At 34.6% G+C, this 16,723-nt stretch overlaps 3 protein-coding genes across 3 annotated transcripts; 2 read left to right on the top strand and 1 right to left on the bottom strand.

The window, feature by feature from the left end:
• The first annotated feature begins 3,133 nt into the window (after nucleotides 1–3,133).
• LOC112757421 (uncharacterized) lies at nucleotides 3,134–4,727 on the top strand. Its single transcript, XM_029293863.1, has 3 exons — nucleotides 3,134–3,652; nucleotides 3,739–4,550; nucleotides 4,634–4,727. The coding sequence occupies exons 1-3, from the start codon at nucleotides 3,134–3,136 to the stop codon at nucleotides 4,725–4,727; spliced, it is 1,425 nt and encodes a 474-aa protein (XP_029149696.1).
• A 527-nt stretch (nucleotides 4,728–5,254) lies between these two features.
• On the bottom strand, nucleotides 5,255–9,699 carry LOC112754747 (beta-glucuronosyltransferase GlcAT14A). The gene is made up of 4 exons (XM_025802499.3): nucleotides 8,835–9,699; nucleotides 8,597–8,672; nucleotides 8,390–8,505; nucleotides 5,255–5,886 (listed from the first exon to the last, which is right to left on the bottom strand). Exons 1-4 carry the CDS (start codon nucleotides 9,331–9,333, stop codon nucleotides 5,366–5,368), a joined length of 1,212 nt encoding a protein of 403 aa, XP_025658284.1. The 5' UTR covers nucleotides 9,334–9,699; the 3' UTR covers nucleotides 5,255–5,365.
• A 4,578-nt stretch (nucleotides 9,700–14,277) lies between these two features.
• Nucleotides 14,278–15,582, top strand: LOC112757422 (uncharacterized). Its single transcript, XM_025806012.1, has one exon. The coding sequence runs from the start codon at nucleotides 14,278–14,280 to the stop codon at nucleotides 15,580–15,582; it is 1,305 nt and encodes a 434-aa protein (XP_025661797.1).
• Nucleotides 15,583–16,723: the final 1,141 nt, after the last annotated feature.

The following is a 16,723-nucleotide window of genomic DNA, read 5'->3' on the forward strand; positions in this document are numbered from 1 at the left end:
AGAGGTAGAGGGAGAGAGATGGAATTCGATTTTTTTTTAAAAGAAAACGAAATTAATTTTTTTATTTCTTTTATTTTAATTAATTGTTAATTTCGAAAAAAAAAAAGAGAAAGAAAAATAAAAGAAGATTTTAAGACAACTAATTAATTAAAAAGATTTGAAAATTTTAAAGGTGATTTTTGAAAAAGAAGAGAGAGAAAGAAGTAGATGATTTTCGAAAATAGAAGAGAGAGAGAGAGAGAGGTAAGAATTTTCAAAAAAGAAGAGAAAAGAATTAGTTAGGAGGTTTTGAAAAAGAAGAGAGAGAAAGAAGAGTAAAAAAGAGAATAAGATAAGATAAGTAAATAACTAATAAACAAGATTTGAAAGAATAAGTCAACAACATAAGATAAGATTTGAAAATATTTTGAAAAAATTTGATTTTGAAAATTTTTTATTTTGAATTTTTTTGAAAAAGATTTGATTTTAAAATTTGAAATTGATTCAAGATAAGATAAAGATTTAGAAATTTGAATTTTAAAATTTGAATTTTAAAATATATTATAAGATTTAAAATTTAAAGATTTTGAAAATCAAATTTAAAAAGATAGTAAAGATTTAAAAAGATTTGAAAAGATAAGATTTGAAATTTGAATTTTAAAAAAGATTTGAAAGATAAGATAATATTTTATTTTAAAATTTGAATTTTGAATTTTGAATTTTGAATTTTAAAATTTAAATTTTTAAAATTGAATTTGAAACAAGATAAGATAAAGATTTTGAAAAATTGAATTTTAAATTTTGAGTTTTGAATTTGAAATAAGATAAGATAGAGATTTGAAAAAGATTTGATTTTTGAAAAGATTTGAAATTTAAAATTAAGATAAGATAAGATTATGATTTGAAATTTAATGAAAGATAACAAAAAGATAAGATAAGATAAGATAAGATAAGATAAAATCAAATTAAAAGAAAGACATGATAAGATAAAAAAAGATAAGGTTTGAAATTTGATTTTTGAAATTAAGATAAGATAAGATAATGATTTTGAAATTAAAATTTGAAATTGTGTTTGAGATTTTCGAAATTAATTTTGAAATAAAGATAGATAAGATATTTTTTTATTTTTTGAATTAATGAAGAAAGAGAAAAACAACCAAAAGACACCAAACTTAAAATTTTTAGATCTAACGACACAAAATTTAGAAAATTGCAAAGAAAAACTCCAAAAGACACCAAACTTAAAACTTTTAAGATCAAAACAAGAAAAGAAACAAGAACAACTTGAATACCAAGAAAGAAAAACCAAGAACAATTCGAACACAATGAAGAACACTCAAGAACAATTTTTGAAAAATTAAGGGAGAGAAAAATCAAGAAACACCAAAGAGACATCAAACTTCAAATTTTTAGGATCAAGGATTCAAATTTTGCAAAAATAAGCAAGAAAACACAAAGAGACACCAAACTTAAAATTTTTGAAATCAAAGAAGGAAAATAACCAAGAATAATTCGAATATGAAGAAGGGAAAATAAGAACACTTTCAAAAATTTAAAGAAAAGGATAAAAACAGATGGGATACCAAACTTAAAGATTGACACAAGACTCAAACAAAAGACAAAGATTACTAAAGAAAAGAAAAGGTTTTGAAAAATTTTTGAAAAAGAAAACAAGAAAAAGGGAAGACTCAAAGTAAAAAAAATCAAAACAAAATACATATCCAAAAACAGAAAAGGTTTTGAAATTTTTTTGAAAAGAAAACAAAAGAAAAGATAAAGATAAAAAAGAAAAGGTTTTGAAAAATTTTTGAAAAGAAAACACAGGACTAAAAAATCTTTGCTTTTCTGAAAGGGTTTTTTTTCGAAAAAGAAAATAAAAGACTTAAACAAAATTAAAAAGTACCTAATCTAAGAAACAAGATAATCCATTAGTTTGATCAAACTCGAACAATCCCCGGCAACAACGCCAAAATCTTGGTGCGCAGAATTACACTTCGCACAACTGAACCAGCAAGTGCACTGGGTCGTCCAAGTAATACCTGAGTGAATCAAGGTCGATGCCACGAGGATTGTTGGCTTGAATCAAGCTGTGGTTATCTTGTAGATCTTAGTTAGGTAGATAGAAAAGTTGTTTGTTTGTTTAAAGCGCATAAAAGTAAAATAAAAATAACATTACTCAGTTGATGGTGAATGCAACGATGAGAAGATGGTTAAGGCTTCAGAGATGCTTTATTCTTCTGGATTAATTCGGTCTCACTATCTATGCCAACTCAATGATTTCTTCTATGGCAGGCTGTATGTGATCAACGCCTTTCTTGAGAAGTCGCCAATCTTCCTCTAGGCTAAACACCAGGGTTAGTCCACATCCAGTCTGATTGAGGGTGAAGTTCTTGCAGTCCATTTCCCTTGATGGTCCTACTCAAAACACCAAAAACAAGGTCAAATCTTCCGGATCAGAGAATGCTACGCCTTTGGTTCTAGCCTTAACCACAAAGACCTTAATCTTCCCATACCTCGGTTGAACTGGTGTCTCGAGAAGTCCCCAACGAAGTCGTGGATTAGCCGTCAATTCCAAAACAAAGTATAAACTATTTCTGGAAAGCCCGGGATGTTAGCTTTCTATAGCCATTGAGAGAGTGTCATTTGGACTTCTGTAGCTCCAGAAAAGCTCCTTCGAGTGCAAGGAGGCCAGATCCTGACAACATCTGCAGTCCTTTCTCTGCTTCTGAATTAGACCTTTACTCAAGCTCCTCAATTTCAGCCAGAAAATACTTGAAATCACCATAAAACACACAAACTCAAAGTAGAATCTAAAAATGTGAATTTTTGCACTAAAACCTATGAAAACATAATAAAACTTAAATAAAACATAATAAAACTATATGAAAACAACGCCAAAAAGCGTATAAAATATCTGCTCATCAAGATCCTTGCTCACCACACAATAATGCAGTTGGAGCATGTCTAGATTTACTGAATCAGACAAGTCACATCCAAAATGTAATTGAGGATCATATTTCTGAGAAAATTTAAAAGAATCGATTGCGTCTAAAATCCTCCATTGATGCAACTCATTGGCTTACATTTCAAGCTTGTGCTTTCAGAGGCTATGATGAGACTCTAGAATAAAAAAAACCGAGGTAATTTTCTTGAAATGATAAAACTCATAGCATCTTACAATGACGAAGTTGCAAAAACTGTGTTAGAAAATGCTCCATATAATGCAAAATATATTTCACATCAAATTCAAAAAGAAATATTGCATATTCTCTCAAACAAGGTGAGAAAGCATATTTGTGAGGAAATTGGAGATTCCAAGTTTTGCATTGTAGTAGATGAAACTCGTGATGAATCCAAAAGAGAACAAATGGCACTTGTTTTGAGATTTGTTGATATACATGGTTTTATTCAGGAGCATTTTCTTGATCTTATACATGTCAAAGATACTACATCATTAACTCTGAAACAAGAATTGTGCGGCATTCTTTCTCGACATGGTCTTAATGTCTCTAATATTCGTGGTCAAGGATATGATGGTGCCAGCAACATGAGAGGGGAATGGAATGAGTTACAACCATTATTCTTAAAAGATTTCCCTTATGCTTACTATATCCACTATTTTGCTCATCGATTACAACTTGCATTAGTTGCTGCATCAAGAGAAGTTATTCCTGTCCATTAGTTTTTTCAAAATTGACTTTCATCGTCAATATCATTTGTTCTTCTAGTAAGTGACATGATGAGTTACATGCTGTCAAGAAAAATGAAATTGTCCATTTATTAGAGATTGATGAACTTGAAACTGGTAAAAGGGCAAACCAAATTGGTACATTGAGACGAGCAGGTGATACTCGATGGAGTTCTCATTTCTCTTCTATTTGTAGTTTGATAAATATGTATGGTGCAACGTTGACTGTTTTACAAAATATTATTGTTGATGGATCAACTTATTCTCAACGTGGTGATGTAGATAGTGCTTACAATACCTTGACCTCATTTGAATTTGTATTAATCTTGTATTTGATGAAAGATATTATGGAAATAACTGATATTCTTTGTCAAGCTTTACAAAAGCAGTCTCAAGACATAGTTAATGTTGTGCAACTAGTTCATTCTACAAAAACACTTATCCAAAGTATGAGAGATGACAGATGGGGGAAATTATTAAAAAATGTGAAATCATTTTGTGAGCAACATGATATTCTAATTCCTGATTTAACTGCTTCTTATGTTGCAAGGCAAGGACGCTCGCGTCACCAAAAATATAATATTACAGTTGAGCATTATTTTAGAGTGGAGATATTTGTAGTCACAATTAATAAGCAATTACAAGAGTTAAATAGCAGATTTAATGATCAAGCAATGGATCTACTAAGTCCGAGCTCTACTCTCACGCCTAAGAATGCTTACAAAAAATTTGACATTGCTAAGATTTCTACTCTTGTTGACAATTACTATCCTGAAGATTTTACTGAACAAGAGAAGATTAATTTTCCTTTTCAGCTTCAGCATTTTATTCTTGATACTTGTCAGCATCTAGAAATGAAGAATTTGTCAACGATTCATGAACTGTGTAAATATTTAGCAAAAACAAAAAAGTCAAAAGGGTATTACTTAATTGATAGATTGATTTGTTTGATATTAACTCTTCCAGTTTCTACAGCTACTACAGAGCGATCATTTTCAGCAATGAAAATAATGAAGACAAGGTTAAGAAACAAGATGAAGGACGACTTTCTCGCAGATAGTTTGATTATTTACATTGAGAAAGAAATTGCTGAAAAGTTTAGTTCTGATTCAATTATTGAAGATTTCAAGTCACTAAGACTCGAAGAGTACCATTATAAACTATTTTATATTTTTTATCTATAAAATTATTTATTTATTATTTTATTAATAACAAACTTAAAGAAGAATTATATTTATTAAATTTTATTTTAATATAAATATTATTATTAAATTTTTATGGTAAATTTTTTGCCCCCAAAATTTTATTTCAAACTCTCTCACTGAATGTGTAATATTACTCTTATAAATATTGGGTGAGACACCCACTCGAAAGGTATGCTATCTAATCTTAATAGCTCTTGAACTTAAACTAACCCAATTGTCAGACTATCTTGTAGGTACCACCCCTTATCTGATTCGGAGATATGGATTGACAAAATGTCTAGGTCCCTCCTAAGAAGATCCTACTATCAATTCTTGCTCCTATTTGTTTGGTGTTCTATTCTCTAGTATTCATCAAGATAAATTTTACAAATAAAACTTCAAGTTGCAAAAAAGAAAAAGAAAATGATGGATTAAATCATAACCAAATTTAGAATATGGTCTTTACAAGTGAGCAATTGTATAAACCTATAAGGAAAAAGAATAAATCAATGGTTTACTTGCACTGCTGTTTGTGAAAAAATCTTTCGTTTAGAAGTTTTGTTATCAAACTCTTCAACCTTCTTGATCCCGGACCAGGGTTGAGCACACCATAATTCTCACTCCTCAAACCTGAACATGTTCTATGAATTCCATCACTCTTTGATGAACACCATCCACCAAAAGAAAATTGCCCATGATGTCTCTTCAAAAGCTCTCTATCGATCTTATCGAGGACAGGATCACTCCGCTTGAACTTTCTGGCGAACGGACGGCTACTCATAACCATTTTCCGGAAATCTCGCAGCCCCAGAGACCTCGGATGCTGTTTTGGAGGATTGTCCCAAGTGATGTAATGAAGGTCATGGTTAGCAGTGGTGTTCTTGTAGTCATGAGAGTTGCATATGACCGTTTGGAAGTATCCTTCCGGCGACGACACGAAGTTAGTGTAGTAAAGGAGAAGGGTCCTTGGCAAATTTTCCCAGCCCATAATGCAATACTCTGAAAAAGATCTTGATAGTATTGTCCATGCTGAACCTGAAATTGTTTTTGCCATTTCCGAAGAACATTATTAATTAATCTAGTTGATTCAACATATATGTCACAAATATGGATTATATGTCATGCATCTTTAAAAGTATAATACAATATTATGTCTCAAGACTGCGTTGAATTCTGTCTTTGAAATAAAAAAAAAAAAAAGAAAAAAAGAAAAAAGAGATTTGTCCCTATTATCTGAACTATTTTTGGGACGAGTAATAGAAAGCCAACCTTTTTCATTCACATAAGCCAATGTTTTTTCAAATTGTTTTGTTTATTTTAGATTCTAGATCGTAAATCAACTGTAAATTCTAGAAAAAGTTATGCTTTGTCTTCACAACCAAACGGGTTTATATATTTACTATCTTTGTATTTCTATATTTCTATCTCAGAGACAATATTCAAATAATGTAGTGCAATGCTAAACACCATTAAGGTAGCGTTTGTTTTGAGGTACTGAGACAGAGACTGAGAGATTGAGACTCAGTATCGTATTTGTTAGTTCAGAGACTGGTACTAAAATTTCTGTCTCTGTCTCTAAAATTTCAGTATTTCAGTACCTCCAAAAAGTAGAGACATAGGGGGACTGAAATTTTTAGAGATGGAGACTGAAACTTTAATAACATTTTATACCTAAAATGCTTTCATTTCAATTAATTAATTCTAATTTTACCCGTTGTGCAAATTAAATTAGAGTTTTATTCTTGTTTCAATTCATGTCTCCTATTTTGCACCAAACAGAATACTAAAATTTATTTTAATCCATGTTTCTTAGTCTCTGTCTCTCAGTCTCGGTCTTTTTGTCTCTGTCTCTCCACCAAACGCTACCTAAGAGATGCCATCTTATGTTGATAAGAGAAAATTTTGACAGTCAACATTACATAACCAACATTGCAGCTAATATTTAATATAAGAAAAAAAAAATCTAAAATCCCTAAAAATAAAAACATTCAAAACTGAATTAAAAAAAAATTCAAAATTTAAAATTAATAAAAGCTCATCTTTAGTAGGTTTTATACAGGATTTGTTAGGCAACTTGTTATACTGTTGACTAAAATTGGCTGCTATAATGTTGTTCGCTCACATTACTTACAAATTTTAAATTCGCAACTAAAACAGAGAAAAAAATGTGATTGAATTGATTAATTAATTGAGAAATGTTAAGAGCCAATACATTTTATCAATATTAGTCAATATTTAATGTAATACTTTATTTTTAAAAGTTTAGGACTTAAAATTAGTATTTAAAACTTAAAAGTATTGACTAAAAATTATAAATTTTATTGGTGATATAGTATTTTTTATCTAAACACAAATTTCACTTTGAGAAAGAAGGCACGTGTATTGCTGGAATCAAAACAGCTCTAAAAGTATTAAGTAATAAGGCATCTATGGTTGCATGTGTATCAAACAAGAAATAGTGGACACCTCACACTGCAGGACCTGGTTATGCAGTTTTTCCCCCTTTACAAGTTTGATATTTAGTCTAAAAATTTAGAAGTAAATTGTCATATGTCACACATGAACATGTGCATCCCCCAAAGTTGAAGAGCTATCCAAGAATTAATTAATCATGATAATAGTTAAGAAGAGATACTATTGAATTCTTGGTGATTGATAAGTGATAGGTGTGGGGTTTCACTCAATATAATTACACTCAACCGACAAAGGTATGGTAAAGTTGTTGTTGAAGCCACATGTGATTCTTCAAATCCATGAACAGCTAGCACCACCACCAACCATTTAATTAATAATTACCAAGCATCCATGACCATGACCAATTGCCAAGATCTGACTAGGACAATTTGGTACCATCCACAACTCTTTAATAATAGTTGTATAATATTTAAACTTTAATTAAATTAAATTTAACCCTAAATCCAATCACTACCTATATAACTCTATAGGTTCAGGTGTTTTTGTTGCTTTGTTTTACATCATTATTAAGCAAATGTTGACCTTTATAATGTAGAAAATATTGCTCTAATCCAAAATTTCCTAAGCTAGTGACATGAAATGTAGAATGATATTATACGCACCAATAAGTAAAGACAAGAGGGAAGAAAAATATTTAAAAATAGAGATAAGATGTAAAATATAACTATATAAATAACTAAGGGCCTTAACCCCATGAAAATAATTATGATCTTAATTGATCATTGCAGTTTGCAGTTTTGCACCATATAAATATTTAAAAAGACAACTCGTGGTACAACTATTCAGGTTTCAGAGTTTTTCACATCGTCCTGATCTAAGCCATTTAAATAAGATTCATAACCACACATCATATTAGCATAAAAAAATGGTTTGATTCATATCTTAATTACTATTAGATGGGATATTATATCTGATCCTAATAACACCAAATCCATTAATAAGAATGTGTGTGTATGTTTAATGAACAATATAAAATTAAGTATATTATCAATACTAATAACAAAACCCAGAATAATAAGAATAGACATTGAAAGGCAAAGTAAAAGTAAAAAAAAAAACCAACCTGTGTAGAGTTTAAAAGATGTTGGGAGACTCCTTTGCTTAATGACCCACCAAATCTCTGATTTATTAAGACTATATAGACCCGGGTCTATAATCATAGGCTTCCCTCTCTTATTACTGAAAAAAGGGTATTAAAAAAAAGCAAAAAAAGTTAGAATAATTTAGAAACAAACCACAAAACTCTAAATAAATCAACAATGCTACTTACAATTTCCAACCCAAGCGACTGCTATGCTGTACAAAATTGATATCCCTTGGTACCTCAATAAAAGCTTGAATCAGATCTGAAAAATATTCATAGTAATCATCAACATATGCAAATCAACAACAATTAACAAAAAGGACTAAGGGTAAGGAGTATAATTATACAAATAATACTTATGAAACAACAGAAAAAAAAATAACATAAAATTTGACACCACTTTAATTAAGGCCACTCACCATACCATCTTGTGTTACCAAAGGATAATCAGAAGCACTAAGATTAATAAACCAATCCCAGTGACAGATCCTAAGAAGCATTGCCATGGCATGAAGGGTCGTTGCAAGCATTGTTGGTCCTCTGTATGTCACCAAATTGGGTTTCCCAACAACCCAAACATTCCCAACTTCACCAAACACAGGTTCATTGGCCACAAATTCTGCAACTTTCTTGTGTTCAATTTGTGGTGCCCCATAATCCATGTGAATCAAGTAGTAGTTCCCTGGGTGGTACAGAACCTTCATCAACCTCTTGAGCTTCACAAAATCCCCTTTTGATGCAGAGATCAAGTAGGCAAATGTAACTGGGTATGTTCTGTTGTTGTTGTTGTTGTTGACGGATTTGATTGCATTGAAGTAGCTTCTGCTGTTAGATATTGGTGTGGTTAGTCTTATGGGGATGTAGAAGAAAATGAGAAATATTGAGGTTACAATGAAGGAAACCATGAAGATTTTGATACCCATTTGAGAGAAAATTGCAACGGAAATATAAAAATTGAAACTTTGTGGAAGAGAAAAGTGGGAACTGAAGTTGGGAGATTGAGTAATTAAGAGGAAGAGGTTGTTATGAAGTTCAATGATTAATATTTGGGAGTTTTTGGTTTATAGTGTGAACTATGAAGATAAATTATTATTTTATTAAAATGTTTTGGGGAACTAGGAATATTGTGGCTTACATTTCATTTCATTTCAATGAATAGTAATGGTTCTTTTCTTTGAACTCAAGGTCTACATTTGTCATTAAGTTGAGACCTCAAGTTTTATATTCTGGTTAGTGCATTTTTGCACTTTATATAAGAACTACTATTTAATGGCATGCTAGTTGGCAGTTGCTATGTCAAAAGAAGAGGTAGAAGTTCATATTCTGTGCCCACTTCCTAGTAAAGTGGATGGATGTTCCTTGTTAGAGTACATTTGAGCCTTTTTGATTTAGTTACAATAATGTCCTTTGATTTTGATACATTTGCAACTCATGGGCATGTAAGTGATTGTGATTCTGTGAGTGAGTGTGCATGTGGCAAGAAATTGATGAAAATGACATAAGGTTATCATGTATCATCAATTGATTAGAGGGGGATTTTATGCTTCAAATATATGTTAATAATAATATCTAGTGATTATTGAACAAATGAAATTAGATGATCAAAAATTAAAAGATCATTGGATACGATAAAATAACACATTATTTGTGAGTAAATTATATTTTTTCTTTTGTAAATAATGAGTTTCTTTTTTTATTATTATTAATTTGGGAACTTGTCCCCAAGATTACTTGAAAATGGGTTGTATTTTGGCCTAAATGCGAGGTTTTGAGACATCGTCCAACTTCAGCTGGTATCAAGGTGCTGCCTTCCGAGTTTCTCTTAAGGAAGTAGGGGTGATATACCTGCAAGTAGGGGTGGCAAACGGGCTTAAATCTGTCAGGCCGGTCCGCATAACCTGCCAAAAAAGGCGGGCTGGGCTGAAAAATTGGGACTGCCAAATAGCAAAAGCACGCTTAACCCACACTGCCTAAACCGCATGCTTTGGCGGGGCGGGGCGGGCTTCTCCGCCGGGCTTAGTATTTTTTTGTAAGGGGTATTTTTACAATTTTTTTTGCCAAAACTCAACTTTCCCCAACCCAACTTACTAGAGAATGAAGATGAAAATTGAGTGTTTTGGATTATGTTTATTTTGTTTTAGAGATAATATTTATAATTATGTTTTGGATTATGTTTTTTTTTTGTTTTGGGAACAATATTTATAATTACAAAGACTTTAACGTTTGTGAATATAAAAATTATAATTTGTTTATACTTTTAGAAATTATAATAGTTAAAAGTAAAAAACAGAAGAAATTTTTTATGCCTTTATATATATTATTTAATAGTTAAAAGTAAAAAAAAAAAAGATATTTGGCGGGCTAAGTAGGGCAGGTTGGGATTCTGAGACCGCCTCACTAGGCGGGGCAGGGCGGGCTTCTGGCGGGGCGGGACAGGGCGGGGTGGGGCGGCCTTCCCCGCTTGCCACCCCTACCTGTAAGAGACTTCGATGCTTAAATTAGTAAGAGTTTAAGCAGGTTTTTTAATAGATTGAGTTCGAAAAATACTTAAGGGTATCAGATTATTTATAAGTGTAGATATAAAGTCAATAACCACTTTGAGTAGAGTTCCATCTTTGATGATGAATTTGTTATTTCCTTTTATTAGAGAAGTTGTTAAGATTTTTTTTAGATGAATAATAAAGATAATAAGAATTGATTAATATTTAACTTATTTAAATAAGTCGGACCATATTAGCGCTGCGTAGACCGATCTTTTATGAGGTCAGATAGATTCTAAAGTGTGATTTGAACTCTTACTATATAGATTAGACTTTTAATTAGTTTAGACCTAACTAAATTGTAAGCCATTAGATGAATAAAAATAATTAACCTTAATAATTTCTATTAGTTCAATTGATTTACCTACTTTTAGTGTTTACTTATCTAACATCTATGATTATTCTTAGACGGCAATGTACCGATTTGATTTACCTACTTTTAGTGATTATCCTTATCTTTAAATAAAAAGAAAAATGAATAATACAAAATACAATATGATGGTGTCCTTTAAAATTTAAGGTAATACTTTGTTTTTCCTCCATAACATTTAATTTGAATTTAAGTTTTGTTCTTAATTTTTTTAAAAATTTTAGGATAAAGTATATTTTTTATATCCTAGACCTTTAAAAAATTTTAAAAATATTCTTCATATTTAATTTATCTTAATTTTATTTTTAATACTTTAATTATATTATTGAACATTAACACCGCTAACGATAATATTGACATAGAAATTGTATGCTGAAGAAGTGTCGTCACTCATAAAAACATATGATACTAAATTACTTACTATAAGTATAATCACACATTTATTAGTAAATTATATAAAAAAAATTAAAGATATTCAAATTATTTTTATATAATTAAAGTGATACGCTTCAATAAAATAAATTATACAATTTACTAAAAGTAATGCTTACCAAAATTTTTATTTTTAATAAAATTATTACTGTATTAAAGTAAGTTTGAATAGAACTGGTACATTCTAAAAGTACTATCAATATAATTTTTATTTAAAAATTTTTTTACTAAGTAGTAAATAATATTTTTTTTTCTAAAGTCTAAACATTTACATTTTATTTAATTTTATGTTTAATATTTAGTTTCAATTATACCCTTAATATTTTAATAATGTGTTTCAATTATATTTTAGATAAGACAATACATGATGTAATAATTCTGTGGCTTTTTTTTTTTGTATATGAAAATAAAAGTAGTGATATACCTTAACATTATAATTTTTGATGTTTTTTAAAAGTATGGAAGATACACAAATCGGAGGGTTCGATTTCTATATTTCAAATTTTTAAAAAATTTTTTAACAGAAATTCTTCGATCCGATTTCACAAATCCTTCAATCCAATTTCTGTATTCTCACAAATCGAATGATCCAATTTCTGTACTTCGATTTTCACAAATCGGACGGTCTAATTTTTGTTTATCTAATTAAACGGTTTCATATTTAAAAATAACACACAATTAACCCACATTTAAAAAAAGTACTGTTGCTACTCTAATATCAAAAACAAAATCTGTAATTCTGTTGATGTCTTACTAACACGTGAATTAATGGTTGCGACGAATCAATGACACGTCAGGATATAATTATCACATTAATATCTATGTTAATGGGCTCAAGAATTTGAATATGGGAAGCAAATGGGTGTTTTGGCCAGAAATGGAGCAATGGTGTGTTTCACCCAATGATGGATGCAAGCCCAAAACGCAGGGGCATGTTGCCTGCGACAAGTGGTACGTGTGATGAAGTGGCGCGGCCTGAGGTGGACACGTGGCACCACGTAGGGGCGTGCTGGTCTAGCACGCGGGGGCGTGATGGTGACGTGTAGAAGCAGAAATGGTCCACGTAGGCAACACGTGGGGGCGTGCTGACCTAGCACGGGGGGGGGCGTGATGGTGATGTGGCATCACGTGGGGGCGTGATGGACACGTGGCCAAGCTTGATTGGTACACGAGGGCATCAAGTGGGGGCGTGCTGAGTCAGCACGCAGGGGCGTCCTGACACGTGGCAGTACGTGATTGGAGTTCGTAGTGAATGCTACTCTATATATAAGGCCGTGGCTGGGTTCATTTTCATTCTGAGGAAGTGTGAGAGTGTTCTTTGAGTGTGTTTCTGGTGTAATGGAGGATACCGCAAAGTTAGTAGTGTATCGTGACGGTGAGATAATACGTAATACTCATGAGGGAGTGAGGTTTGTGTGTCAGAATCCGTTTTCGTTTGTGGTTCCATGCGCGATGACGTTTATGGAACTTCAGAACGGTCTCTGTCAAAGCATGGAGAACGGTACATTAATGAGAGTGAGCAGAATTCTGTACCGGAATCCGGTTATAGTTTTTGGTGGTCTAATACAGTTTGATACCATGCCAGTCACTGACGAAGTGACTATGCGTAATATGTTTCAAATTCACCGGCAGACTCAGATGCGACAGCCACAGATTGAGCTGTATGTTGAGTTTGAAACTGTAGAGGCGGAAGGGATTCAAAATGAGATGATAGAGCTGCAGTGTACGAGGGAATGAGTAGTGACAGCGAAGAGGACTTCGAAGCCACTTATGAAGCCGGTGACGAAGAGCAGGATGGTGATGCGGGAGTTGAGACAGCAGCTGATAATGTAGTGGTTCACCCATCGAGCAGTCAACCGATGAACGTGCCACCTTTTATGCGTGAGTTGGATCTCGACGCCATGCATGCAGCGGAGTTTCCGGAATATTTAAACATAGGTACGTGATGACCGAATAATATGTTTTTTTTTAATATATAATTTGGATTGATTAATAAACGATGATGGGCACTTTCTGTAGGCGTTGTTGATCCCGAGGACGGAGAGTTCCGGATTGAAATGGAATACAGTTCTAGAAAGTCGGTCGTGGCAGCAATTAGAAGTTACACTATCGCTAGAGGAGTTGACTACGACGTGTATGAGTCTGAGCCACAGACGTTCTATGCAAAATGCAAGATGTATGGGCGCGGGTGCGACTGGCTAATCCGAGCCAGCTTGATACGGAAAAAAGGTTGTTGGGAGATACGCAGATACAACGGTAGGTACACGTGCACGATGGGAGTGATTTCACAGGATCATTCCAAGTTGGACTCGGACACAGTTGCTGAGGCTATAAGGCCATTGGTCGAGACTGACCCGTCCATAAAGGTGAAAACTATAATAGCCGAAGTCCAGTCAAGGTTCAACTATACCATCAGTTACCGAAAGGCTTGGTTGGCAAAGCAGAAATCCATAGTGAAAGTTTTCGGTGATTGGGAAGAGAGTTACCAAGCCTTGCCGTGGTGGCTCTCGGTTATGGTTTAGAAGATGCCTGGGTCAGTTGTCCAGATAGAAACACGCCCACTCTACAATGGGAATGAAGAGGCGCAAGGGGTAAAAATACTTCATCGCGTATTTTGGAGTTTCAATCCATGCGTTAGGGCATTCAGGCATTGTAAGCCCCTAGTTCAGGTAGATGGAACACACCTATATGAAAAGTACAAAGGTACACTTCTGGTAGCTGTTGCACAAGATGGGAACCAAAACATTGTGCCTATCGCTTTTGCCTTGGTGGAAGGGGAGACAGCTGATGCGTGGCACTTCTTTCTAAGGAATCTGCGAATGCATGTTGTTAGAAAAGATGGTGTGGGTATCATCTCGGACCGGCATGAGTCAATTCGAGCAGCAGTAAATCGTTCCGGAGGTGATTGGCAACCTCCAAGAGCATGGTGGATGTTTTGTATAAGGCACATCGGCAGCAACTTCCTACGAGCATTCAAAGTCCCTCACTTGCAAAAGCTTGTGGTCAATATTGGGTATTCAAGAACGGTGGAGGAGTATAACATCAACTATAAGAGGTTGCAAGAGCGAGGCGAAGCATATACCAGGTGGTGCGATGCCATTGGACTTAGACATTGGGTATTGGCATTCGACGAGGGACATCGATGGGGCCATATGACGACGAACCTTGTCGAGTGCATTAACTCAGTGTTGAAGGGTGCCCGTAATCTACCTGTGTTGGCGCTAGTCCGAGCAACGTATTATCGGTTAAATGAACTTTTCACACGGAAGAGTGCTGAGTCTCACGAACGCAAACGTGCTGGATATACTTATTCCGTATTCGCACAACAGCGGATAGAGGCAAGTATGCAACAGGCTGGGAATATAGTTGTGCACCGTTTTGACAGACGGAATGAAGTATTTGAGGTGCGCGAAATGAGTAGCGGAAAGGTATTAGTCGTTGATCTTGCACGATGTACGTGTGATTGTGGGCACTTTCAGGTGGAACGAATACCATGTCGCCATGTTATTGCTTGCTGTGCTAACCAGCGGATCGACTGGCACGTGTATGTGCATGACGTGTACAAGATGACAGAAATCCGTAAGGTATATAGATTCGAGTTCTCACCGTTAGGTGATGCCGAGACATGGTCTGCGTATGAGGGACCCACATTGGTCGCTAATCCCGCCTTGAGGCGAACGTCGAAAGGTCGCCCAAAATTGACCAGATACTTGAACGAAATGGACTTACGCGACATGCGTGGTCCTCGGATATGCCGTCTCTGTGGTGCTCAAGGACATAGTCGGAGTCGATGTCCTCAGCGTGCTGGATCAAGTGGTGGGGGGGAATGACTTTTATTTTCAGTGTGATTGTATCTTTGAATTTTTATTTTTATTTTTATTTTCAGTCCTTGAATTTGCATTTTTATAATAGATTTTCTTTTTTGTCTTAGTCATGTTTGTAATTTTAAATTTGAGGTTATCCATTGATGTTTAAGACCATGATAATGTTAACATTTACTGCCTTACTGAAGCAAAGATACAAATTTTTAACTACTAATAACATTGGCGAACATACAGAACATTAAATACATATTACATTGATACCCTAGTATGAAATCTAAAAACCCCAACCCCATGCTCACTTCTTACGGCCCATCCAGTTCAGTCCCTTACCCATTATGCCCAGACCTGGCTTTGACGGAGTATACCTATCGGGTGGATTTCGCTCCGTCCGTAGGTCATATGGGTGACCGGGAACTGCGTCACCCATATCTGCAGCGGCTGACCCACCTGCCTCTTCTCCAGGTGCCGACCCACCCGCCTCTGCCGGCAGTGCCGACCCACCTGCCTCTGCTGGAGCAGATGCACCGGGGTTGAACTCGTCAACAAGTGTGTATGTCCGCCGAATGTAACCACTATCACACGATGCACCCTCTGACATGTGGTCGGAAGCAGGACGCTACAAACCATGGCTCATACCTACTGATGTCCCACGTGGATCAGCTGAGGCTGACGGTGAATGCATAGCACTAAAATCTGACTAACCACCCAAACTAGCATTGGCCCAATTTTGTAGTTGCTGATCTCCGTGACCGCCGATGGAAAAGTCAAACCAATCATGACCGACTGGAATCGTCAGCATCGGCTGAGAGTGCTGTGAATGGTGGCTGTGCTGAGAGTGCTGGGAATGGTGGCTGGACGCACTCTGGTCCTGTGGCTGTGGTGGCTGTGGTACATAATAAGGAACTGGCTCAAACACTGCATACTGAGGTGGGACATGAGGTGCATGTGGGACCTGAGGTGCAGGTGGCTGTGGTGCAGCTGGCTGAGGAACATACACCGTCAATCTCAGCATATGTCCGTACGAGCGCATGTACCAATCCCGATACTCCGGGGTCGGTACGAAATCCCAGGTCATAAGAGGGTGTAGATCCCGCAGTCGAGTGTTTCGCTCCCATGCCCAAACAAACAACAGATTAAGAGGACCATC

The sequence above is a fragment of the Arachis hypogaea genome, chromosome 16 (assembly GCF_003086295.3).
Source record: "Arachis hypogaea cultivar Tifrunner chromosome 16, arahy.Tifrunner.gnm2.J5K5, whole genome shotgun sequence".
NCBI classification, from domain to species: Eukaryota; Viridiplantae; Streptophyta; class Magnoliopsida; order Fabales; family Fabaceae; genus Arachis; species Arachis hypogaea.